The sequence below is a fragment of the Scylla paramamosain genome, chromosome 18, assembly GCF_035594125.1.
Source record: "Scylla paramamosain isolate STU-SP2022 chromosome 18, ASM3559412v1, whole genome shotgun sequence".
NCBI classification, from domain to species: domain Eukaryota; kingdom Metazoa; phylum Arthropoda; class Malacostraca; order Decapoda; family Portunidae; genus Scylla; species Scylla paramamosain.
This window is the reverse complement of record NC_087168.1, coordinates 12549650-12575588: the sequence shown is the minus strand read 5'-3', so window position 1 is coordinate 12575588 and position 25939 is coordinate 12549650. Positions and strand designations below refer to the sequence as shown.

Below are 25939 nucleotides of genomic sequence, written 5' to 3'. Positions count from 1 at the left end.
TCCACCTGACTAATACTTGGCAGCTCTGCATGGAACACGATCAGAATACCACTTGATGATTCCCTAGTTATAACAGGTCTTTCCTGAAGTGTCATGCTGCATCACAGTACTTGTAAGTGCCACGCCGCAAGCAACCCCCGTGTCGGCCCTACATCTTTTCCATAGTACTACCCAAGATCACGGATACATAGGCTGTACCAAATACCCTAATTTTTGCATTTACGTTCATCACTACTAGTGAAGACTCCGGCTAGTAAAATTCTCTATCTTTAAAGATTCACTGGTTTGAGTCTATATCTGATAAACGAGTGGATAGGCGTGCAAGGTTAGTGGTAACAGGAATTAAGACGAGTACAATCCAGCAATACTTCTGAAAAAAACTTCAAAACCAATACAGATATTGCCACAGCACCTACTCTGATTTATAGTATTTAAAAAGACGCACAAGAAACATACAAGTACCTGAAGCTTCCCAGCACGCTGGCCTTCACCGTCACACTCACCTTCCCCGTGCCTGACAACACTACCGGTGCCGGCCAGCCGCGCCGCTGACTGATGCATTGCTCTACTGAACTTGGTTGGTGGGAAGGTTTCGATCGAGTTCGAGGCTCCGAGCAACAGTCAGTGTGGAATCCCTCCACTTTCTTTACTGTTCCGTTTTCTCTATTGACTATTTAGGTTGACGCTGTGAATGTATATTGAATCAGTATTTTCTTATTACCATCAGCCTTGCTTTAGTATGTGTAAACTATTCCTGAGGTGTAGCACCACAAAATGACGGCTTTTAACTCATCATCACCGAATGGAAGACGTGAAACTTCACTGAACGAATTAATTTATACATACTGCCCCTGTTGCTTAGTGGTTCTAATATACCCACAATGAAGTCTTTTGTTTAATGTGTATGCGTGAAACTATAGGTACGAAGAAGGAATGGAAATAGAGGTTCCATAGAGGCAACGGTCATTCAAACAACACAGCTCCAGTAACAACGCAACCTCGTCCTAATAATTCATACATAGTTGCCTTACCTCTTCGTCACTGCCGCCGAGCTGCTCAGCATCTGATGGCCGAAGGAAGGTGGAAGGAAGGGACACAACTCTCTTTTACCTGACCAATATTTATTCACCATAGTAATAGAGCAGTGAATAGTTTAAACCAAGATATGCTGCGTTCGTCATCCGACAGTACAGTACAGACATGCAGGGCCACTTGACGGGCTCCGGGAGTAGATTTTTCGACCTAACTTAACACAAAAAGGTGAATTTCATGTTTTGCTTGACTGAGGAGAAAGACTCGCTGAGGACGCCTGGCTGGCCGCTACGACGGGCTGTCAAGGGTGCGGGTTATATTGAGGAGTTTATACTGGCCAGTCAGCGTCTCGTCAGTCAGTGAGTCGCCAAGCAGCGTTAGTACCTGCTGCCGGGACTAACCGTTGAGCGTGGGCGAATAAAATAAAATAAAGGACTATAACATGATCAGCAATGGGTTTATGTAACGTAAATATTATGATACATTAAAGCCTTAACCAAATGTAAGTTTTTTTGTTCATCGAGGAAATATCTACAAAAATTATCGTTCATACCATTTTTTGTTTTTAAATCTACACAAAATGTACAAATTTCAAAAAGTTTCAAGCATTTCTTTGGTCATACGAAAATATAGAGAAATAAGACATAGGCACCTCCATGATAATGATTATTTTTCATCTTTTTTTCTCTGACTTGATTATTTTGTTTAAAACTAGCCCACACAATCTGGGCAAGACAGCAACAGAAAAAAGTAACAAAGCCATCAAAATGTACAGAAAAAATAATGCACTTACTGTTGATTACATACATACGTACACGAAAAGCAAGATGCGTCAAACCGAGATGACCTCTTCACACGATATAATTACACCTGCCTCAGAGAAATGGCATCTATACATCACGAGGAGATTAAACACAGACTTACTCTCTAAGACTGTGGAACGTCGGCTACGTACGTAGGTACATGTGCGCGGGGGAGAGGCGAGGGAAGGGGACGGGGAACGGGGAGGAAGGGATGGAAAAGGTTGGGGAAAAAAGGGGAAAAAAAAAGTATCGGAAAACATCAGCTACGGTAGTCGTCTTGTGCAACCGTGGCGGAAAATGAGCGAAGGTGGGAGTGGGTGGGTGTTCCTAAAACTACAACACAGGGGCGCTAAGGTCACACCTACAGGAGGCAAAGGTCAGACTAATGCTACAGAGTAAAAGTGTTAAAAGTCAGGTTGGCAGGAGCAGAGCGAGTCGAGTCGTTTATTTTAAGAGTTCAAGATTCTTTTGCCTCAATGTTCCGTGAATCTGCGAACTACCGGGAAAGAGATTCGAGTGCTCGAGTCCCAGTCATGTAAAAGTCTCGTCTCCCGACCATTTTATCACAAGTGGCATTGATATATTCTGTTGTACGCGTATATATGTAGTTACAACTCATCATTCGCTAAATATATATATAGATGCAGAGGAGTAATTATGAGACTTTCTACGAGTTAGTGACTGCTCCTTTCCGTCGATCTCCGTGAAACAGTTAAGTAGTTACAATAGTAGCGGCTGGTCACCAAGAGCAACAACCGTCGGGCACAACGTGAGGTATTTCTACTGTTGCTCATTTCTGGCGATTCTGAATTGTTGAAATGTAGTTATTTTCAGTGTCATGGCGGAACGAAACGCAGTAACATATACCATTACCTTCAACGCAGCATTGTATTTTGAGTGAGCTGGTAAACCGTAACGCAAACGTGTATCATTACCATCAACTCAGGACTGTCTCGTTGGAAGCGTAACATTCATCACCGAACTTCTCTGGGTTGTATCGCTGCTCAGACAGGTGGTGTGGTGGTCAAATAAGCCTTGCGTATTTTCTCTTCTCAGCGGTTCACATGTCACTCATCATTCCTTTCCTTTCATTTCGTTTCTGAAGCCGAAAAACATAATGGGAAGTCGACAGCCGCTCGTGTCTCCGTGTCTCGTGTTTGTCTTCCCTCAGCCAATCAGCACCGCCAGTCAGGTCACCAGCTGTAGTCAGGATACGAAAATGCCCGCTGTCTGTCCACCTTGTCCAATTCGTCAGCCAGTCAGATGCGTTCTCCAGATGACGAAGCCGATGTGACTGGCTGCGTGGATGGGCTGGTGGGCGTGCGGCGAACATGATCGTTGCCGGACTGAGGCGAGGCGGTCCCGGGGGCGGCGGCCGACGACCAGGTAAATACCATATGGAACCTGACGCGATGACACTCTGGCTGCGCTGTGTTCCCGGGGAATGGAGGAAGAAGAACCTAGCTAACTAACAAGCAATGAGGGCAAGTATGTGAAAGGAATGATAAAAAAAAAAAAAAAGTCTAACCTATATGAACATAATCAAAGAACAGGGGAACGACACAACAGAGGACTCAGGCAGGATAAGGACACAGGCTGCACAACCAAGTTCCCGAGGCGGAGAAGAAATGCCTAGCTAACTACAAGCACCAAGGACAAGTATGGGAAGATATCACCAAAAAAAAAAAAAAAAAAATCTAACCTAGGACTAAAACCAAGGAGTGGGAACAAGACACACAACCTGGGGAGGCATGCACGGGAAACCAAAGGATCCAAAGGGTAGTTAAGGATAAAGAGAGACAGTTAGTAAGTTCCAAATAGTATAACCAAGTATACTCGGCCTTACTTTCCGTGTCACCCCAGAGCGACTGGCTGGCGGATGCTGAGGACAGAGGGAGTGGGACAGACAGGCGAGACAGATGGACAGACAAGGCGGGCTGACAGACAGACCCAACCACGCACGACTACCGTTTGCCCAAAGACTTTCATCACAATTTTCGAAGCTTCGGAAAAGAGTTCATTGAGTAGTGCGTCAAAAATACACACCAAGAAGAAAAAACACTACAAAACCAGAAATCATACTGGGCACTATAGTGATGATAATTATTATACGAAAAAAGATAAAGTTTAAGATACTGTGAGTAAAAACAATAAGTCTTTGGGTGAGGCAACCGTACTTATATTAATTACTACTTCAGCTTAACAAGTCGTTAAGTGCTGACTACTGAGGAAATGATGAAAAACGTGTGCTAAAGGGTGCAGGAGGAGCCAGTCTCTCTCAAATGAACCCATCAGAGTCACAAGCCATTTCTTCTTTTTCACACTGAGGGTGGCGACAGTGGCGGCAGCGGTGGTGGTGATGGTGGTGACAGTGATGACGATGCCGGCCACTCAAACTCCGTCATCACAACAAACTCTCACGCAAACTACTCATAACAATACAATTACAGTATGACAGTTTTGGATTCTGAGACAACCCAAATGTGACGCGTGCTTTTAAGTAGACGTGAGCTTGACACAGCTTAGAGGAGAGTGATGACACAGCTTGGACGAGGCTTGGGGGCGGGTGCCGTGGTCTGAGGGCTGTGGTGGGGAAGAGGAGTGGAGGAAGATAGAGGGAGAGAAATGTAAGCTAGTCTTGCATTTACCAATTACGAGTACAGCGAAGAGTTATAAAGAAAGTAGTGATGTAGTACAAGTTTTACATTTACCGATGAAAAGAAAAAGAAAGAAAGAAGAGGAGAGTGTGAGATGTGACGAGTTTTACATTTACTTACAGAGCGCACAGGAAGAGTGTGAGATATGAACAAATAGAAGTTTCATGCACCCATACAGAGTATAGGAAGGAAGTGTTTTCTGTGTATACGGACGATGAACTCGTGGTCACTGGCGAGTTACGCCGAGGAGTGAGCGAGCACGGACGAGTAAGCCAATGGGAGAGAGTGTGTGAGTTAAGCAACACGAGGGACCCGCCGCTCCATCACACCGCAGACGCAAGCTTCACACGCGCAGCTTGAATAATTCGCAGTTTTCTTAAAGTTCCTTTCATTTTATCCATTTTCTTGATCTCTCCATTTTAACTCGTCATTATTATTAGGCTTATTTAATTTGATCCTTGCATTTCAACTTATCATTACAACCATTTCAATTTCTTTCTTCCCAGCAAAGCAGTTAGGCGAGATGAACGTACGTAACTTCCCTTACTAAATCTTATCACATTACCACCTTTCATTACCACTTATTATATATCTTCTCTACCGAACCATATACACGTTGCCACAAGAATACAAACACGGAAACTCCGAAAAAAAAAAAAAAGTTATGAATTGAAACAAACTTACGAGAAATTGACCGCGTGCAAGTTTCCGGGTCACAATTCTCGCCTCGTGTTTATTACTGCGTGGGTTTTCACTCTTTTCATACGGAGACTTGAACACCTTTGTCGAGTGTCGCTTCGCAAGGGAGAAAAGTTGAACTGAGACGAAGGATGAAGATAAGGGAGGAAAGGCATGGCGAAAGAGAGAGAGAGAGAGAGAGAGAGAGAGAGAGAGAGAGAGAGAGAGAGAGAGAGAGAGAGAGAGAGAGAGAGAGAGAGAGAGAGTACAGGAGTTGTTGCAGCGAAGAAAGGGATAAGGCAATGAAATATAGTCACCTGCACCTGAGAGAGAGAGAGAGAGAGAGAGAGAGAGAGAGAGAGAGAGAGAGAGAGAGAGAGAGAGAGAGAGAGAGAGAGAGAGAGAGAGAGAGAGAGAGAGAGAGAAATTCCCATTCACGAATTCATCAACAGCCAGAAAAATTTCGTAATGGAAGAAGTAGAAAAAGAAGTAGAAGTAGTAGTAGTAATAGTGGCAGTAGTAGTCGCTATAACACGGTGAGGAGAAGGCAGGGTAAGGGGTGGGGGGGAGGCATGTGCAAAGGGTGGATAATGTCACTTCAAAATCATGTACAAGTTGTCAATAAAGATTTTTTTTTTTTAACTTTTTTTGAGGGGGAAGGTTTTGTGAGTAGCATATAAAAGGTCTTATAAGCTATATATATGTACTGGCATCACTCTGTTCTTCTTTTACCTCCATTATTTCTTTTATTTAATCTCAAGCTTTCCACCGTGCTTCATTCCTCCAACACCTTAACGGCGTCAGCCTCTAGAGAGCCTTAATAGCGAACCACCCGCTTCTGGGCACAGTGAATCTATGAAAAACGGTCTTACGTGTAAATATAAATAAGTAATGGAATGGATAAATCAATGACAATGAGTGCGTCAGTGTTTAGCCTCCGAGACAGGACGAAAAAGGTGAAAAAAAAAGCTACACTTCGTCCGAGATGATCACCAATAGTCTTGCTTCACTGGACGCGGGGGGTCGGCGAAGCGGGGGTGGGCAGGTGGGCATGTGGGCAGCAGTCTCACAGGCACGCCACCCCATCCCCGCCTCACCCCGCTCCGCCCCGCCCCGCTCAGCACCGTCCCTATTCCTCGTGGATGATGACGGAGGCGCGCGGCACGAGGCCCTTCCGGTCGTTGTGGCAGCACAGCAAGTAGCGGTCGTCCACTTCCACCACCACCGTCAGGATGTCGCCGCGGTTGAAGCTGAGGTGTCCGTTGTCCGTGGCCAGGCGGTGGTGGAGCGTCTGGACCAGCCTGCGGGAGTGGAAGGGAAGGAAGGGAAGCGACGGGAAGACAGAAAGAGGGAGAGAGAGAGAGAGAGAAGGTAGTATTAGAACTGTACAACAATGGTAGGTGTAATAATGAATGCACATGCTGCAATACGTGGTGTAATGCGTGTGTCTGAGTGTTGTGTGAAGTGAAGCATTCTCAAGATGGATAAGTAATGAGTTTTTACTTAGTACAGTTTACGTAGTGCATATGTACCTACGTAGTGTGTTTCTGTGCTCTTTGTTTGTAATGTGCTGTATGGGTATTGGTTTGTGCTGTGCTTTGCCTGTCTGCGGTGAGGTGGCAAGTTTTGCTGTGTTGGGGGAGAGTGGTGGTATTGGTAGTGGTGGTGGTGCAGCAACCAGACAGGGAGCAGTGCGGTGTGTTCTCCCTCGGTTGGGGATTATTAACAGTGGACTTTACTTGGAAAATGCTGGTAAGTTTTATATTAAGTTTAATGTGTAACTAATCTACGAGAGGCTAAAGGCTTCTCTGATATGGAACAAAAAAAAGTTCTATGTAATTATATGCATGTGCAAAAATCTACCAGTCTCATACCTTAATTATTTATTAGTATACAGTATATGACCTGTAAGCAAAATGCATGTTTAGTCACATCAAAGCACAAACAAGGAACTACTTGAGTGCGCGGCTCCCGAGATGTAGCCGCGCACGCCGGCGTGACGCCTCGCAGGGAGGCCGAGAGGTGGAGGAAACCACCCAGTATGCAAACATGAACTCTACGAGGCATGCATCGGCTCAACACATTCAGAGCTCACCCTTATGGCATAAAACAGAGCAGAGGTCAACTTTGTGTTAATATTTTTCATCTACAAGGACAGCAGAGTCTAATTAGAGGACAGTATTCCATTCACAGTGAGTCCAATATAGAGTGGAGGGACTAGTGTGGTCCGCGCCCCGCACCCAGACATGCCGGCGGGGCGGGGCGGCGGCGACAGGGACACCAACAGCTGGTGCAGAGAGCGAATTTAGTATAGTACTTAAGTAAAACTGTCCAGGTCATAACGAGGCGAGCAATACATTACCTTGAACCACGTGAATACTCCCCACTATAAGGCAAGGCGCGGCGGTGTGTGGGTGCTTTCTGTCTTCTTTGTGCTTTGACTCAGTGCCAGGTAAAGGTTGTGTGACAGTATTTCTCTTTGATCTTTTTTTTTTTTTTTTGAGTGAAAGAAATGCTCTATGAAGACACGGGTGGTGGTGGTGGTGAGTTGGGGGGGAGGGGGGCAGATAATACAACAAAATATCTACTTCGAAGTTGAGTTCCCGAGGCAAAATGTGGATTAAGTGAAGGAAGGAATTTAGTGACCTGACTCCACCAAGACCACCTGTGTCTGCTCGGGCCGGGAGAAGGTACCTACTTGGGGGAGTCTCCGGGCGTCACGCGTCTCCCGTGGCTGGCTGACCTGGGCTGTCCACCATACCTACGCTGGCCCTCATACCTGCCACTGGGGCTGCTGCTCTTGTCTGCCGAAGCGGGGACGCGGCCAGGCACTGAGGAGGCGCGCACCATGTTATTGGAGATGGAGGTGGGGCGTGGGGCAAGGCGGGAGCGCACCGAGGGAGGGCGTGCGGCGCCTCCTTGCTCGTCGCCTGCTGGGGACTGGCACGCCGCCTTGTCCTTCAGCGAGCGTCGCGGGGCAGGCTTGGGCAGCTCCTTGGGGGACGCCGGGACGTACTTCGGTGGCTGCTTGACCTGCGGCGACGTCTTCTCCTTGGAGGGGTCGAAGGCCTTGAAGGGTCGCTGGGGGGACGTCATGCTCACAGGCCGCGGTATTCTGGACCTGCTGCCGCTACTGGGGCTGATGGACTTCTCGGGCTGAGGCGGCTGTGGCTGTGGTGGTTGCTGCGGCGGCGGCGGCGGCGGTGACTGCTGCTGCTGCTGCTGCTGCTGTGCCTTGGCAGGCTTCTTCTCAGGGCTGGCCATCTGCTCCCATTTAAGTTGTAGTCGCCGGAACCTGACGCCCTCTGGTTCCTCATCTCGCTCACTCTCAACACACGCCTTCGCGCCCTTCTCGTTCTCCGTGTCCTTCTCAGAGGCTGATCGCTCACTCACGTCACCGTCTCGGCTCGACACGTCGCTGATCCTCAGGTCTGACGGGAGGTCGTCATTGAGGCCCACGCTGCCCCGCCGCGGCCCCGATGGCCGCCCGCTCTTCGGGTTGTCGATGGAGTCAGTGTAGTCCTCGCTGGAGGTGCCGGCGGCCTCCTCCAACATCAGCTTGTCGATGGCTGTCAGTAGCCGGGAGCCAAGCTGGACGCCGCTCCAGCGCTTGCGTTGTGCGGGGCTGAGTTCCTCTCCCGTCACGTGGTCATAACAAGAGCGCGGGCGTGGGCTGCGGCTTCGATCCCGCGAATGGTCCAGCGTGGAGTGCAGGAGCTCGTGCTCGTCGAGTTCTGGCGAGGCGAGCACCCGCATAAGTGCCTTGACGCGGTCCTGCTGGGCGGCGTTCTTGAACTCCTTCGTCTCTTTGGAGTGAAGGTCGAGAACTGATGGCGGGCGATCACCTGGACTTTCTTTGGAGCCAGCGTGGAGCAGAAGGCGTTCCTCCATTTTCTGCAGGCTGGCATGTAGAGCCTTGTACTCGTGCAGCAGGTCCAGGTTGAAGGGCAGCAGGGCGAGGGGCCGCAGCGACAGGAGCAGGTCATCGTAGAGGGACTTGGTGGCGGTGTTGGCCAGGTACAGGAAGGCCTCGGGGTGGTAGTGCTTCTGGATGACGCTCTCCCTTGTCCGCAGGTAACCAAGCCACGAGTCCAGCGACCGGATGCTGCAGGGGGCAGAGAGGCAGAGAGTTACAGGTGCCACGCGGGAGTTACTGTTACTAACTGGAGTGTCCTTCTTGCGCTCTGACGGCTATTTGCGCGCTCTCTCTCTCTCTCTCTCTCTCTCTCTCTCTCTCTCTCTCTCTCTCAACTTTTAGAAATACATATTTCATTGGGAGGATACTTTAACATCAGCACCTTTACTATTCTCTCTACCACCATCAACACACACACACACACACACAACTAACCACCCATACAAACACACACACGCAATCATCCACCTACCACCGACACACCCACACACACACATCCACCCCCTTCCCCAACACGCAGGGACTGAAGACTCACTTAAGGAGGCCAAAGATGAAGGCGTTGAACTTGATTGGTCCCTCTGAGAGACACTCTTCGCTGTTCAGGGTGAGGACCAGGTCGTTGAGGGCCTTGGTGGAGGGGCCTGCGGGGAGGGGGCGTGGTGGTGAGGAGAGTCAAGGAAGTACGGAGGGAGTGACTTAAAAGAAAAAAAAAGTACAGAGGGAGGGATCGTGGTGTTGAGGGAGTAGCTAAAAAAAAAAAAAAAAAAAAAAAAAAAAAAAAAAATTGTGTTGAGAGTCGGAGTACGGAATGAGTGAAAGAAAAAAAAAGATACAGGAGTGAGTTGCGTTGAAGACAGTGAAGTAAGTATTGAGGGAATGACTCCAGGGAAAAAAAAAAGAAGTAAAGAGGAGATGATTTGTACTGAAGAGTCATTAAAGTATGGAGGAAGTCACTTAAAACGTTGATTTTGAGGAAGCATATGACACTACAAGCAAACCCAGATAGATGAGAAACGGGAAGTGTGGATTTGACGTTCTACATGAGACAAGCGGATTAAATGTGCAAGGCAAACAGATAAGGATAAACAGATAAGGATGTGCTTTGATATTCATGGATTTACAGAAGGCATATGACCAGATAGACAGCAGCCCAGGTGGAGAAAAAACAGGTGTGAATTTCGTGCTTTACAATTACGAAACAAGTGAAATAAATGTACATGGCAAATGGATAAGAATGTACATGGTATTCGTGGGTTTTGAGAGACCACACGCCCAGACAGACAGAAGCCCAAATGAGTACAAGAGAGGGGACGAATGAGGAAAGACTGATTAACAATATTACCCCGTCTCTCTTCTCGTATCATCGCAACTTCCAGAATAAACAGCAGACATCCAGGAACAATTAGAATTTTGATCAGTGAACATCTACCTTGCCGTGTTGCAGTCAAGTTCCCACCTAACTTTGACGCGTGTGCTGTTTTGCTGACACGCTGCCTCGCTCTGCATCTCGTTTCCATGTTAAGATCCGAACGAGTGGCGAGGGGGAGAGGGAATGGACGATAAGGAATAAAAAGGAGACAGTAAGAAGATCAAACAAGGAGTGAAGGAGAGGAAATGAGTGGAAGAACAAGACTACATGCGGTAAAAGGAGCAAGAATGAAGTGAAGGAGAGATACTGAACAGGGAAGAATAAGAATGAGAGCGAATGAAAAGGATTGGCAAAGAGAGGAATTTAAGTGAATGGGGAAGAACAAGTACAAGCAATAATAGGACGAGACGAGACGAGAAGTGAGAGAGAGAGAGAGAGAGAGAGAGAGAGAGAGAGAGAGAGAGAGAGAGAGAGAGAGAGAGAGAGAGAGAGAGAGAGAGAGAGAGAGAGAGAGAGAGAGAGAGAGAGAGAGAGAGATTTTCCTTCAAGGTTTTCACTGCATTCCTTAACGGCCTTTTTCCTTTATTCTTTTACTTTTCCTTTGTATTCCTTATTTCCTATCTCACCTATTTCCCTTCTTCACCTCGTGGAAAGTATGGACAAATGAGAACAAGGAAGAACCAAGTTAAGACGAATATGTCAGTGATAGAACAGGTGAAAGCACTGATAAGCCATTCGGTGAGATTACTACTGACAGATTAATGAAGTGACAGGCAGCGTGAGAAATAGAAGCGGTGGCTGGCTGGGTGAGAGATGGCCTAAAGCTGTCAGAGAGAGAGAGAGAGAGAGAGAGAGAGAGAGAGAGAGAGAGAGAGAGAGAGAGAGAGAGAGAGAGAGAGAGAGAGAGAGAGAGAAAGAGAGAGAGAGCCGCGCGTGAGTGAGTGAGAGAAACTGAGAGGATAAGTGAAAATTGAAATGAAAAGGTGAAGTTTTGGATGAGTGTGAGTGACTGAGTGAGCGTTCAAATGAAATGGTGAGGCCTTGCGTGAGTGAGTGAAAAAAAAAAAAAAATAAAAAAATAAATAAATAAAACTGAGAGGGCGAGCGGAAGCAAAAATATCAAGTGCAATCCTTAGTAAAAAAAAATAAAAATAATAAAAATAAAAATAAATAAATAAATAAATAAATAAATAAATAAATGACATAATTTTTACAACAGAGCGACACGTGAAGAGAAATAACAAAAGTACAGTAACGAAAAACCTAACACACGAAGGAAGGACTGAACGATGATGAAAACCCAACAAACACACGAAGGAGGGAATAGATAATAATTAAATCCCCCCGGAAAAACAAAACAAAACACGAGAAAGGGACTGAAATGATGAAAACCTAACAAACACACGAAAATGAAAACCAAACACACGAAAAAGAGAATAAATGAAGATGAAAACCCAACAAAGCACACAAAGACAGGACTAAACAGACGTATGATGATGAAAAACAACAGAAGCGTCAAACAGGACAACAGTAATCAAGGAAACTCAGGGTGGCAAGTCAAAGGAACGAAAGGGATATTGACAAGAACATCATCGATTCTGAGCCAAAAGGAGGATGAATGACAAGACTGGCGATCGATTAGGTGACGTAAGGAGCAAGTCACACTCGGAACAAAGAAATGTCTGTAGTGGTGACCTACAGAAAGTAGTACGTGTAAAAAAAGGGAGAGATAAAAAAAAAAAAAAAAAAGGTTGTCTACGTGATGACCTGTAAAAAGTTTGCTACGTACGGAAGAAAATCGTACCAAGAGTGAAATTATCGAACAAGAACCGGAATGACAGAAACGATACATGGTGATACGTACCAAAAGAGTGAAATTACCGAACCATTTCTAAGGAACATAACTTAGACTGACAGAAACGTTACATAATGGTGCCAAAAAGTAAAATAATCCAACCATTTCTCAGGAACATAATTTGGAATGATAGAAGCGATACATGATAGTAACAAAAGAAGAAAGAAGTAGGAAAGTAAGAGGAACACAGGAACACGACAAAAGTAAACAACGGAATGAAAGAAGGAAGGATGAAATGAGGAAGAGAGTAAGAAAGTACAAAGAAGGAACATGGAAACACGACGAACGTAAGGAATGGAATGAAGGGAAGTAGAAGGAACATAGAAACACGAAGAAATGAAGGAATGGAATGAAGAAACATAGAAACATGAAAAAAAAAATGAAGGAATGGAAAGTAGAAGAAACACAGAGGCACGACAAAAATAAACAATGGTACGAAAGAACGAAGAAAGAAATAAAGAAGGAAGTATGTAAGTAAGCAGAAGAAAAACACAGAATGAAGAAAAGAAGAAAGCAAAAGGAAAACAGACAGAACACATATATAAACACGACAGTGACCAAGTAAACAAGGTCCTTTCCCACTCACTGATCTGACTCGTGACTTCGATGACGCGCCCAGACTGAGTTGTTGATCTTGCCGAAGAGTGATTGCAAGGAGGGGGTGCAGGCCATCACTCAGCAAGGCGTACACTGCAGGGCATAGCTTGTCCAGGGCCAGCTGCGCCACGGCCGGGGGTCACAGCGCTTGTGCCTGTAGAAATGATGGTGGGCTGTGTACTCGTATTCGTGCGTGGGAACTCTCTCTCTCTCTCTCCTCTCTCTCTCTCTCTCTCTCTCTCTCTCTCTCTCTCTCTCTCTCTCTCTCTCTCTCTCTCTCTCTCTCTGTATATGTGTACTGTACAAATCCTATAATGTATTACCACAACCTACATCAAAACACATACACGTAGAACATAATATAAAACCAACACTAAAACAGCAAAACACACACACACACACACACACACACACACACACACACACACACACACACACACACACACACACACACACACACACACACACACACAGGAGAGTAAAAGTAGCACCTGTCTCGCCTGACACACATCAAGATAATCCATAGGTACACATACAGTGAAAGTCAAGACGCACACAAAAAGACACAGGACCAGATGATCATGTGAACCTTTCCCCTCCACTCAGCAAGCTAACAAGGTACAATCGCCGTGAGGAGTTACCAGTGATAAAAACTCCCATGATTATACAGGGAGTGGCTGAATAAATGAACCACACACCCACACTCACCTAAGAGAACAAAAAACAACACTTGCTAAGCTAACACACAACCATAACCCTTATGAGTTTCCAGTGATAAAACTCCAAAGATTTTTTCAGGGGATGGCTAGTTAAGTAAAATGAGCCACACTCACACATAACCCAAACGAACACAAAAAGACAGCAGATGGACAAGTGAAGCTTTTCCCTTCCTCTTACAAGCAAACAGGAAATACTCTTAGAAGTTTCCAGTGATAAAATTCCCCAGCTTCTTCAGGGAGTGGCTAGAATGAACCACACTCACACTCACCTAAACGAACACAAAAAGACAGCAGGTGACCAAGTGAAGCTCTCCCCTTCCTCTTACACGCAAACAGGAAACAATCACTCTTAGAAGTCTCCAGTGATAAAATTCCTAAGATATTGAAAGAAGCGGCTAAATAAAACGACCCACACACCCACGACTCAGACTCACCTACGCAAACACGACACAGGAAGATTAGCAATGAACGTCTTTCCCACTTAACAGGGACCAATCACCCTTAGGAGCTTCCAAAGTGATGAAACTCCCAAGACTCTTCAGGGACTAAAAAAAATGACGCAGCCACACTCACCTAGGCGAACCTTCTCCTGCTGTGTCCCGCCTGTGGAGAAGTGCGTGACGAGTTTCTCCACAGCGGCGCGCACAGACAGCACCAGCGTCTTCTTGTCGTGGGCGTCGTAAACCATCGGTCTGGCTTCGTCCTCCGTCGCCGCTCCAGCAGCTTCACCGCCAATAGGAGCGCCACCACCAACGCCGCCGCCACTACCACCACCACCGCCTTCTAAGCACTGGTTCTGTAAGGGAAAAGTTAGAATTTCAACCTCTTCGTGATCGGAACTAAAGGGTATTTGGGTGTTCAGATGTGTCCTACTCTCTCTCTCTCTCTCTCTCTCTCTCTCTCTCTCTCTCTCTTTGATGGTTCTTATTGTGTTCAGGTTCAGATACGTCTCGCCATCTCCCGTCCCTCTTTCTTTGATTCCTTGTATTGATAAGAACTCCACTTTGACCTTAAACGCGCCGTGCTCTCTCTCTCTCTCTCTCTCTCTCTCTCTCTCTCTCTCTCTCTCTCTCTCTCTCTCTCTCTCTCTTTCATTCGCTTCCAGCGCCTCTCTGATATGTAAATAGTTTGCCGCTTCTCATCTCTCTCTCTCTCTCTCTCTCTCTCTCTCTCTCTCTCTCTCTCTCTCTCTCTCTCTCAGTAAGGTAAAGGTAAAAAGTGGTGCTGACTCATCGGGAAAGTAACTGGTCAATAAAACAATTCATTGAAGAGGTATACACAAACTCTCTCTCTCTCTCTCTCTCTCTCTCTCTCTCTCTCTCTCTCTCTCTCTCTCTCTCTCTCTCTCTCTCTCTCACTGACCTCAAAAAACTTGATCCACCCTACCAAGGTATCCACTTAAGTACCTCCCCCTCTCCCTCTCCCTCTTCTCCTCCTCTTCCTCCCCGTACCCTCCTCTCCCCGGTGCCAATTACTGCTGATATCCCTTTCACACGTTCATATTTTCTCATTTTTAACAGGTTTCCGTGTCTCGTTTTCCCTTTCACTCTTTTATCTTTAAGGCAAAAATGTTTAAAGGACAGCTGATCGTGCGGGTGACATTCAGGCAAGGCACAAAAATGATAGAATCTGAGAGTGAAGTCGGTTTTTCATTGAGAGAACTCGTGTGACTGATGGCAGCAATGGATTAGCGTTTTAACTCTTTCACTGCTGTTTGATGCATGTTTCCTTGATTGCTAACCATCCTGAGGCATCTTTTCTTGTTCTACAGTCACCTTCAAACGCTGTACTGGCTAGAAATCTGCGGAATATATAGTTTTTGTTATCTTCTTTCTTGAAGATTTTTATAAAGATTCCATGTTTTGCTTTTAGTGGCGCGTTAACAGAGGTGCGCGCGCCTATGTTCTCTCCTTTCGCGCTCTTCCTGGACTGCCAAACACGCACAACGACTCAGCAGGCAAAGGATGGTAGATGAAAACAGGTGGGTGTGTTGCATATAGTGAGTGCTACATGAAGGCTTGACGGTTTCTTGCAGCTTCTCTTATATTCTTATGCTCTTAAAGGTTTTCGACATCTGTATATACATTCATTAAATTAAGCACTACTTTTGTTCCCGCACATTGAGATTCGTAGCTGTGATCATTACTGCGTCTATTTGTCATGATCGATTCACTACCGTTGCTCTTAATCACCATGGCTTCCCTTTGAGCTTCACTAATCGGCGTGGCGCAGGGTCTGGGTATGATTTCGTCACACATCGTTAAGCAACCGCGCAGCTTTAATATCTTAGTGTCTGCCGTTTTATTCCTGCTCAGTACAATCGTCGTGGGTTACAGAGAGAGTAACAAGTGTCAAGCTATAATAGTAATCTTACAGTCTAGGGCTTAGAGTTAAATGCATCTATAGTTTACTGCTTACGTATCCTCATAAATCGTATATGTTAGTTTAAAAAAAAGTATTGTTACTACTTAAGCACTCGCATGAAACTGTTGGGTTATTGAAGGTCTCAGCAGTTGTTTATAATAATCCCCTGGACACAGACAAGCAATTCAAACTTCAGCGTTAATGATCTGCATGAAACAGTCAAGGCACTCTAAGCCTCAACAGCTTAATAATTTAATAATCCACATAAAATACCGAAGTGACTCCAAGTTTCAGCAATTCATCACCATAACCCGCATAAAACAGACATGTTATTCAAAGTTTCACCAGCTCACCATCATATAAAGTTTCAGTAATCTAAGTCAGCCGTCCCTTCCTCCCTCCTTCCTTCCCTACCACTGCCTTTACTCTCTCTCCCTCTCCCGCTCTCCTCACTCACCGTCTATTCCAGTGTCATAATTTTTCCTCCGGTGCCTGGAAACCTTCAGAAAACACCTTATTAACACTGGTAGTATGCGTGGCCTTAATACCTTCACTCTATGCAAACTCTGGAGGTGGGATGGCAGACGGGGAAAGCAGGCGTGAGGGTAAAGGTGAGGTAAGGGTGTGAGGAAGTAATGATGTAAGAAAGGTGGGTATTTTAGGGTGCTAGTGTGAGAATGACTGGTGAGGGATGATGATGTCAGAGTATGTGCGTGTGAGGGTGAGCAATACGACACTCAAATGGGGATTAAACTGAACTGTATGGACTTCCGGCACCACATGACTGATGTAGTTGTTTCTATTATTAAATGGACAATCTGCGGCTTGGACAATAAGAACATAACATTAGACAGTGATAAGGTAAAAGTTTCCAGGAAGATCAAGAGGCGGGGAATGACGTAGTTCAGAGATGTGGCAGAAGAGTCAAGATAGCGACACAGTGTTCATGAGACCTGTACGGAGTACTCATATCCCAACTCATTTTTCACACTTTACAACACGGGTCCAGTGTGGCATGGGGCTGACACCAGCTTGAGGAAAAGGCACCGCTAAAAACAGCCTAGCATAACCACAGGCTAGTCTTCCAGTGCAAAAACATGCAACCTAACAATGCACCAGTGTAATGTAAAGAGCTTGTAACTGCATGCATAATATGTACGTAACTAAAACTGCAATATGATTACCAGCAGCAGTACACAGGCAGGCGAGTGTGACCCTGGGGAAGTAGAGCGCGGCTGTACTAACCTTCTCCGCGAAGCTGACGCTCTTCTTGGGGCAGAGATCGCAGGCAGCGCCCGCGTCTGTCAGCAGCGAGCCCACGCTGCCCCGCGCCACCAGCAGGTTGCTCACTTGAGATCGGATGCGCAGCAGGTCGTCCTCCGTCAGGTCTTCGTGACTGGACACATCTGGCAACTCGCTCACTCTCAGCAGGTTTTTCTTCTGGAGACCTTTACCGCAGAAGCCTGTGCACTGACTCACGCAGCTGCAGCCCATGGGGGAGGGCAGGCTGGGAGGCGCCTCCTCCTCGCCCTCGTGAGGCACACTGCTGGGGGCCGCCTCGGGGATGGTGTCCCGGGCCACGCGGTGAGCCATGTGTTCCATGGGCTCCTGCAGCGACCTTCTCTTAAGCAGGTCCTCCCGCATGCCACCCCGCCCAGACTCAATGGCGCTGAACCTCTTGTTGGTGGTGCCTTTGCCTCCGTCATCCTTGAGTGACGAGGACTTCCTTAGAATCCCTCTGGGCAGCGGCGGCCGAGGCGGGGGCGTGTCTGGATCCTCAGAGTCTTGGCGTTCCTCTACGGGCAGAGAGATGGACCGCTTGGGCAAGGGCGGTGGCTTCTCCATGCCCTCAGTGTCTGTTGGTGTTTCAAATCTGCTGCTGCCGCTCTCGCCCTCTGAGTCGTTGAGCATGGTGGAGGAGCCTCGGTAGCCTGACGACGGCTGGGTGGAGTTGAGGCTGCTGTTGCTGGCTGACGCCTTGATGATGTCATGGGAACACTTCTGCTGCAAGGAATAGTCTGCACTGGCGGGCCGGCGGGCAGGCTTCGGGGACTGACAGAAGGAAGGCTTCGTGGTCTCCATGCACTCAGTTTCATCGAGAAGCATCTCTTTCAGTTCTTTTGGTAGCAGGAAGTTGAGGGAGTCCCAGTCCTTGATGTGGCCAAAGCCGTGCTTCTTCAGCTTCTCCATGTCGCCACAGGAGAAGGGCCGTCGCAGCTTGGAGGGATCCTTTCCTCGCCGCGCCTCATCGGGACGGGCCGTGTAATGCTGTGGCACCAGGAATACTCGGGCATCAATGTTGTACTTCTTGTCCTTGAGGAAGCCGAGGTCTGGCAGTGCGTAGTTGGGGTAGTAGACGTACACTTCCTTTTTCTCCACGTTGAAGCTTGTGTTGACCATCGCCGACACCTTCAGGTTGGAGGTCTGCAGGCACTGGTCGGACATCTGCTTCATCACCCTCGGCTTGGGGCGAGGTTTCTGCTGCGACACGCTGCTAAGGTCCGAGTCTGACGGTCGCCTGATCTTCTCAGTCGAGCCCCTGTTGGACGCGTACCCGCTGGAGGAGTTCCCGGAATCCTGGCGCCTTCGCATGGACGTGGCACCAGACCCATCTCGTTTGTTGTTGTTGTTAGCGACCACAACGGCGGCAGCAGCCTTTTTGGAAGCGCCGGGGGACTGTGCTCGCTTGTGTTCCTCGCCCAGCAGGTTGTTGAAGTTGTTTCTGTTGTTGTTTTTCTCCTTCTGTGACGCCTTGGCGGGAATGTGGTTCTTCTCCATGTTAAGTTTGTCCCGCAGCCGCAAAACTTCATGCATGATTTTAGTCTCCTTCTCAGACTGGTCAAGCAGCACTTTGCTCTCGCCGCGGCTGTCCATTGAAATGTCCATTCCCTCAGGCTCCTCGCGGATGGGGCTGGTCACGGGCGGCTTGGAGCACGGGTTGGTCTCCTTCAGGCTGTCCTCGAAGCTGGTCACGTTGTCCATGGTGTTGGCGAGCGTGAGGCCGGTGTTGTCCAACGGGTGGTTTGCAGCTGTGATAATGTTGTTGTTGTTGATTATTCCGTCCTGCTGCTGCTGCTGCTGCTGCTGCTGTTGCTGCTGCTGCTGTGTGTTGGCGGTGTTGTTGGCGAATGTGTCGCTGGTGGTGGTGCTGTGGTCCGGCGAGCTGTACTCCTGCTGCTGGTTGGTCCTCGGTGTCATGTCATGGCCCAAAGAACCGGTGCGGCGCCGGAAGCCTCGTTCCTGGTGGTGGTTGTGGTGGTGATGATGGTGGTGGTGGTGGTGATAAATGACGCCATTCTGCCGCATGAGGGTTGGTGGCGGCACGGGAGAGGCGCTGCCATCCATGTCGTTTTCTGACTGGCTGTTCATGGGCCAGTCCGATGAGTCGTGCACGTTGGACTGGTTGTCAGAGCTGGAGCACGGCCCCTCCTGGGAGATGCTGGATGACAGACTCACTGCCTCCTTGCTCAGACTCTTTTGCCGCATGAACAGCTTCACCAGAGAGAAATTATTGGTCTCCCCCGCGATCTTGCTGGTCTGGCTGGAGCGCATGCTGTTCTGCAGGTCAAACACCTTCACACAGCCGCCGGACGCCTCCAGGGAGCGGCGCATCAGTGAGCGGCGCATCAGGTTGGGCATGCTGTTGCTCTTGGTGCTGGACTGGTTCTGGTCCGATGTCCTTGTGGCCTCCGCCGCTCCTGCCGCCTGTTGCTGGCCACTGACGGCTCTGGAAGGCACCTCAGGCGTGCGGGAGGCACGGCGACCGACCCTGGACCAGGTAGTGTAGGGCTGGTCCGAGTGGGTCATGGCGGGGGCGGAGGCACGGCCCTCCAGCCTCTCCGTAGACCAGTGGTTGCTGCCACTGGACTCGCTCTCTGTGGGAACAAAGCGGGTCAGTGCATATGAAGACATACACGTATATGGGCAGACAGACAGAAGAATAGACAGACAGAAAAACAGGAGCACACACACACCTGCTTCATGGTAGTCTGAGTCCTCTGAATATTGCACGAAGGACCCCTCGAAGGCGATGGTGTAGTTGTCCTTGTTGGCCTGGCACGTGAGGATGAGGTCGTCATGCAGGGAGTCGCAGTCCAGGGAGTCCACACTGAATGTGGTGTTGGCGAGGGGCGGCGGCTCCTTCAGGGGCGAGAACAACGGCCCAGATTGGTACAGGGACAGGTCGCCGCTCACCCCGCTGTATTCCTCGTCGTCCCTCCTGTCGCAGCTCTCCTCTTCCTCTTCCTCCTCCTCCTCCTCCTCTTCCTCTTCCTTGTACTCGCCGTCCTCGTCCTCATCATCGCAGTGGGAGGATGCGTGAGGGCTGACGGAGGCTCCCAGGTCGATCTTGTTCATCATGGAACCCGACACGCTGGCGAACATCTCCCCGTCACCGGCACTCTGGGTGGGGAGGAGGGGGGGGGAGAGGGCAGGTGTTAAAATTAGATGTACACACACACACACACACACACACACACACACACACACACACACACACACACACACACAACCAGTTTACTCTCTCTCTCTCTCTCTCTCTCTCTCTCTCTCTCTCTCTCTCTCTCTCTCTCTCTCTCTCTCTCTCTCTCTCTCTCTGTATTTTTTATTTTGATAACATTTTAGTATAAATATGAAATTATGCCCTATAAACACACACACACACACACACACACACACACACACACACACACACACACACACACACACCCATCCATCACTTCCCCCACCCACACCCACACACACCTGAAACTCTCCACACATGGTCGGCAGAGTGAGAAGGTTGTGGATGTCCTCGCTGTGGAAGTCGTCCATATCAATCTCGGCGAGGTTGGCGTCGAGATTCCTGGCCAGCGTCTCGTAGGAAAGATCTTGGAGGGGGCCGCGACTCGCCTCGAGGACAGAGACGCGGCCTGAACCATCCCTGCCCGTCGAGGATAGGGACGTCGGGCCCACCTCTCGGCTGTAACTCTCACGATACCTAACGCAGGGCAGCCTGGGTTAGTGGGAAGCGGCGGGTGGCGGCAGGAGGAGGATGTAAAGGAGCAGGATGGAGCAGGACAAGGATAGGCAGGGGCAGGATGGTGTGAGGCAGGCAGGAGGTTACAGGGACGTCAGGATGGAGCAGGATGGAGGAAGCAGAGGCAGAACGGCAGGCGTGTGATTGGGTGAAGGAGGCAGTGTGGCAGGATGGAGGCATAACCAGGGAGGAGATAGGAATTAGGAGAGGGAGAGATAGATGGACGGGAAGAAATGTAGAGTGTAAAAAGTAAGAGAAGATTGGATAGACAAATGTAAAGGAAATAAGAGTAGATAATAAAGGAGGAATAAGGGAAGGACAGAAAGAACGAAGGAGGAATAAAAAGGAAGGAGTGAAAAAACAGACGAGAGGGGAGAAGAAGTAGATAATAGAGATATGAAAGGGACGGAAAGACGGAAGGGAGAAGGACAAACAGAAGTAGATAAGAAGAGGAGGGTAGAGGACAATAGTGGAATGAATAAAAGGGAATGGCAAGGATATAGGATGAGGATGGAGCGAGGATTTTTTAATAAAGGAAAGGCGAGGGGAAAAGGAGGAACATAAAGCGAAGGAATAAATAAAAAGGAATAACCAGCAAGCAAGCGAAAGAGTAAATGAGAGAAAGAAAGACGGAAGAAAAGATGCAAAGAGGGAAGTAACGGAAAGAAGGAGAGAGAATTATGATAAAAGCAAGAAAGCAACAGCCATAAGTAACAATATATAAAGATAAGAGACAAGCAGAAGAAAGAGAGTGCAAACGGGGAGGGAGAAAAGAGAGAAAGAGAGGATAAGAATTAGAGTTAGGCAGAAATTGTGTCGTACGTTTGTGAAAAGTTGACGAACATTTTGTGGGATACGAGGGATACGATAAATATTGACGAGAGAGAGAGAGAGAGAGAGAGAGAGAGAGAGAGAGAGAGAGAGAGAGAGAGAGAGAGAGAGAGAGAGAGAGTTTAAAAGGTTTCCAGGTTCAGGAGTTAATCAAAGGAGAAAGTTAGTCAACAGGGGCAACCAAGCAAGAGAGAAAAAAAAAGAGAAGAAAAGGGAAAAGAAAAACATTAATAACAACACATAAACACACGAAAAAGATCAAATGAAATAAAATAAAATAAAATAAAAATAACCACAGAAGTTTTCCTGAAGTAAATACATCAACATATGATAATAATAGTAATAATAATAATAATAATAATAATAATAATAATAATAATAATAATAACAATAACAATAATAATAATAATAATAATAATAATAATAATAATAATAATAAATGTACTTATAGAATAAAAAAGGAAGAGAAAATAAAAGAAAACAACTGGTGTGTGTGTGTGTGTGTGTGTGTGTGTGTGTGTGTGTGTGTGTGTGTGTGTGTGTGTGTGTGTGTGTGTGTGTGTGTGTGTGTGTGTGTGTGTGTGTGACAGGAAACAAATGAAGGGCGGTGTTACAAAAGCCTTGAGTGACGTCGCCTTTTTTTTCTCTCTCTTTCTACTCATTAAGGTAAGAATGGAGGACTCTCTCTCTCTCTCTCTCTCTCTCTCTCTCTCTCTCTCTCTCTCTCTCTCTCTCTCTCTCTCTCTCTCTCAAAAAATGAACATTGAACTAATCTCCTCTCTAGAAACAACCGAACAGCACTAAATGACTGATCAATCAATCTATTTATCTATTTGTCAATTACTTTATTCATATTCCTCTTTCATTACTGATTCATTTTTCATACCTGTCACTGAAAACAACCAATTAAAATTCTCTTTCTTTTTCTTTTTTTGTTAATTTGCAGTGATTTTTCTTACTCGATGAGAGAAAAATGCAAATAAAAAAAAAGAAAAGAAAAGGAAAAAGACAAGTGAAGATTGGGTTTTTCTTTCTCTTATACAAGAATAAAAGAAGCGAGTCATCGTTTCCTTTACTTATAATTTCCACGTCATTGTTTTACTTTGATCTTTTGTTTCTGAGTCATTATAATAATTCGTTACGTAATTCAGTGTTATGTGTAATTATACTATTCATGCTATATTTATTCATCTATACATTTCATTAATATATTAGTAGTGTTTCCATCACTGTATTTTTCATTAATATCATTCATTTTCAGACAAATCTAGTGAAATTATTATTATTATTATCATTATTATTATTATTATTATTATTATTATCACTATTGATTGTTGTTGTTGCTCTCGTCATCATCATCATCATCATCATCATCATCGTCATCATCGTCATCACCATCATCATCATAATTTCAGTTGAATTTACTCTCCATTATTTGTTATGTATTTATTTTATTTACTGTTAATATACAAATTTTTCAGGCAGATTTTGAAAATAATTATATTTTAATCATCATTATCATAATTAGCATTAGTGTTTGAGCTGCAGCCATATTTAATTACATGTACGAGTATATTTATCTGATTACTTAATTTACTGGTCACACACTCGTTTTCAGGCAGATTTCAAAATAGTACCATCATTATCATTATATTCACTGTTATTACCATCATTGCATCAGCTGTGTATTCCTCTAATATTTTTCGTACTTTTAATAAACTCAGATTTAAAACATGAGATCATTATCATTATTACCACCACCACCACAACCATCACCATCATCATCATTCCATTTGCATTCACATTTCATCGTAACCAGTAATATATTTTTTTTTGCTACTTTTTTGTTCCAGTATCAGTATAATTTTTCCCCACCACTGATTAACTCACTAAACAATAAAGAGAGAGCGAAAAAAATAATATAAAAAAAAGTTAGCGTTCCCGTGACAGGCGTGATTATTCTACCAGTATGTTTGAGCCGCGTTTCATTTCGTGTTGCAATGAACGCTGCCCTTCATTTCTGTCCGCGCGAGGCTGACATGTTGAAGTCTGGTGTCACTGCAAACGCTCTTCCTCATTCTTCTTTATCACTCTTCTCCAGCTTTGTTTCCATTTTTTTTCTTTTTTTTTTCGTGTTTCATTTTGGTTTACTTCAGTTATTTTTTTGTGATTCTCTCTCTCTCTCTCTCTCTCTCTCTCTCTCTCTCTCTCTCTCTCTCTCTCTCTCTCATCAATAATCCATCCATTCACTTATCCGCTTCCCTTCCTCTCTGATTGTTTATTCATTATGCACTCCTTCACTCTCCTCTCCTTTTTCTTCTTCCTCTTCTTATTATTATTACTTATTACTATCAACATTATTATCATCAACACTATTACTCACACATTAGTTATAAAAAAAAAAAAAAAAAAAAAACTTACCATTCCCCTTATTTCTCTTTCTTATGACTTGTCTGTTTCTATGTATTCATTATTAACTCATATCCTTCCCTCCCCCCTTTCCCTTTCCCTTCCCTCCCTCCCTTTCCTTCCCCATATATAATCCTCCATTTCCTTTTCCTGTCCTGCCCTCTCCTCTTTCTCACTCCTTTCCTTGACTTATCCTGCCTCTAACCCATTCACTTTTTCTTCCTTCTCTCCTACTTCGAAACAGAGAGAATTTAGGACGCGTGGCTCAGCGAAGAGAAAAGAGAGAGAAAGAAAAAAGTCACTATAAAGGATGATTATATAAAAAAAAGTAAGAAGTTGGTAAAAAGTAGCAGCCAATTTAGTCCCTTCAAGTGTGTTAGATCCTCTCCTCTTTAAAGGGCTGGGTAATAAGGTTCTTCTCCTTCCCTCTTCCCCCCCTCCCCTCCCCTCCCTCTTCTTCCCTCTTCCACCCCCCCCCCCAAAAAAAAGGTAGATTCTTTTGTGATTTACCAGTTTCCCTATCTCCTCCTTTCCTTCCTTTTCTTTCCTCCTTGGTTTTTGTCCCTTTTATCTTTCCTATCTCTCTTTTATCTCTCTCTTTTCCTTCCTTACCTGGAATGTCTTCTATCTTTTCTATCTCCTCTTCCTCCTATCTCTTGTCTTTCCTTGTTTGGTGTGCCTCCTATTTCTTCTGTCTCCTCTTTCCTTCCTTTTTCTCCTTAGTTGTTGTGTCTTCTCTCTTCCTCCTTAGCTCCTTATTCTTTTGTCCTCAAACTTCCAAACTCCTTTCCTTTTTTTGTCACTTCTTCTCTTTATATCCTTATCATCTAGCTCTATTTTTTAAAAAGTTCTTCCTTCTTATTCCTTATTCTTCAGTCCTTAAACTCCTACACTTCTTTTCTTTTTTATCTCTTTAGCTTTTTTATCCTTTACTTCTCTCTTCCTTTCATCTTTCCTTCATCTCATTTCGTGCCCATATTCTTTCCATACTGATTATCTACTGTCTATTATTGCTCTTTATTCTTCATTGCTATGTGTGCCATTCTCTTTGTTTCCTTGTCTATTCTACTCTCTTTCAATATTTCTTCATTTCTTCCTTTCGTTCTACTCTCCTTTTTATCTACACCAGCATGTTTCCTTGCATCTCTCTCCATTCCCTTATTCATTTCCTCCTCTTCTTCCTATATTCATCACTCATCCCTCTTTCCTTCCTTCTCGCATCTACCTCATCCTTCATTCCCTCTTCATTTTACAAGACCCAACTACATTCACTCGCTCCCCCTATCCTCATTCCTCATCATTCCTCTCCTCTGATCCTTCCCTGTCATATCCCTCATTCTCCCCCTCCCTGTCTTATTTCACTCCATCAGACTCAAATACAGCCTCACATTCCTCCCTCATTCTTCATACCTCCCCTTAGCGCCTCATAACTACCAATTAACTTCTCAATCGTTCAATTCCACTGTCCTATTTACCCATTATACTTATTTTTCTTCCTCCTCCTTCATTTTCTGTCAGTCAGTGTTTTTGTTCTGTTCTCTCCTGATATACTATTTTTTTCTTTTCTCGTTCTTCATTTCTTCTTTGGACACCTTGTAAGTATTATTCACTCCATTAGTACATTCATTAATCAGTCATTTAATCTCCTGCTCTACTTCTCCCTAGCATATTCATTTTCCCCCGCTCATTCTT

The 25939-nt window shown here is 45.9% G+C and overlaps 1 protein-coding gene across 1 annotated transcript in view; it reads right to left on the bottom strand.

Annotated features, from left to right (window-relative positions):
• Positions 1 to 1104: 1104 nt before the first annotated feature.
• LOC135109121 (uncharacterized) overlaps positions 1105 to 25939 on the bottom strand; it is a 100067-nt gene continuing 75232 nt past the window's right edge. The window contains 10 exon segments of the mRNA XM_064020205.1: positions 1105 to 6471; positions 7869 to 9275; positions 9622 to 9727; positions 12897 to 12924; positions 12926 to 12970; positions 12972 to 13054; positions 14200 to 14422; positions 17236 to 19865; positions 19965 to 20391; positions 20734 to 20968. Of these exon segments, the coding sequence (XP_063876275.1) occupies positions 6300 to 6471; positions 7869 to 9275; positions 9622 to 9727; positions 12897 to 12924; positions 12926 to 12970; positions 12972 to 13054; positions 14200 to 14422; positions 17236 to 19865; positions 19965 to 20391; positions 20734 to 20968 (5356 nt within the window). The 3' untranslated portion in view covers positions 1105 to 6299.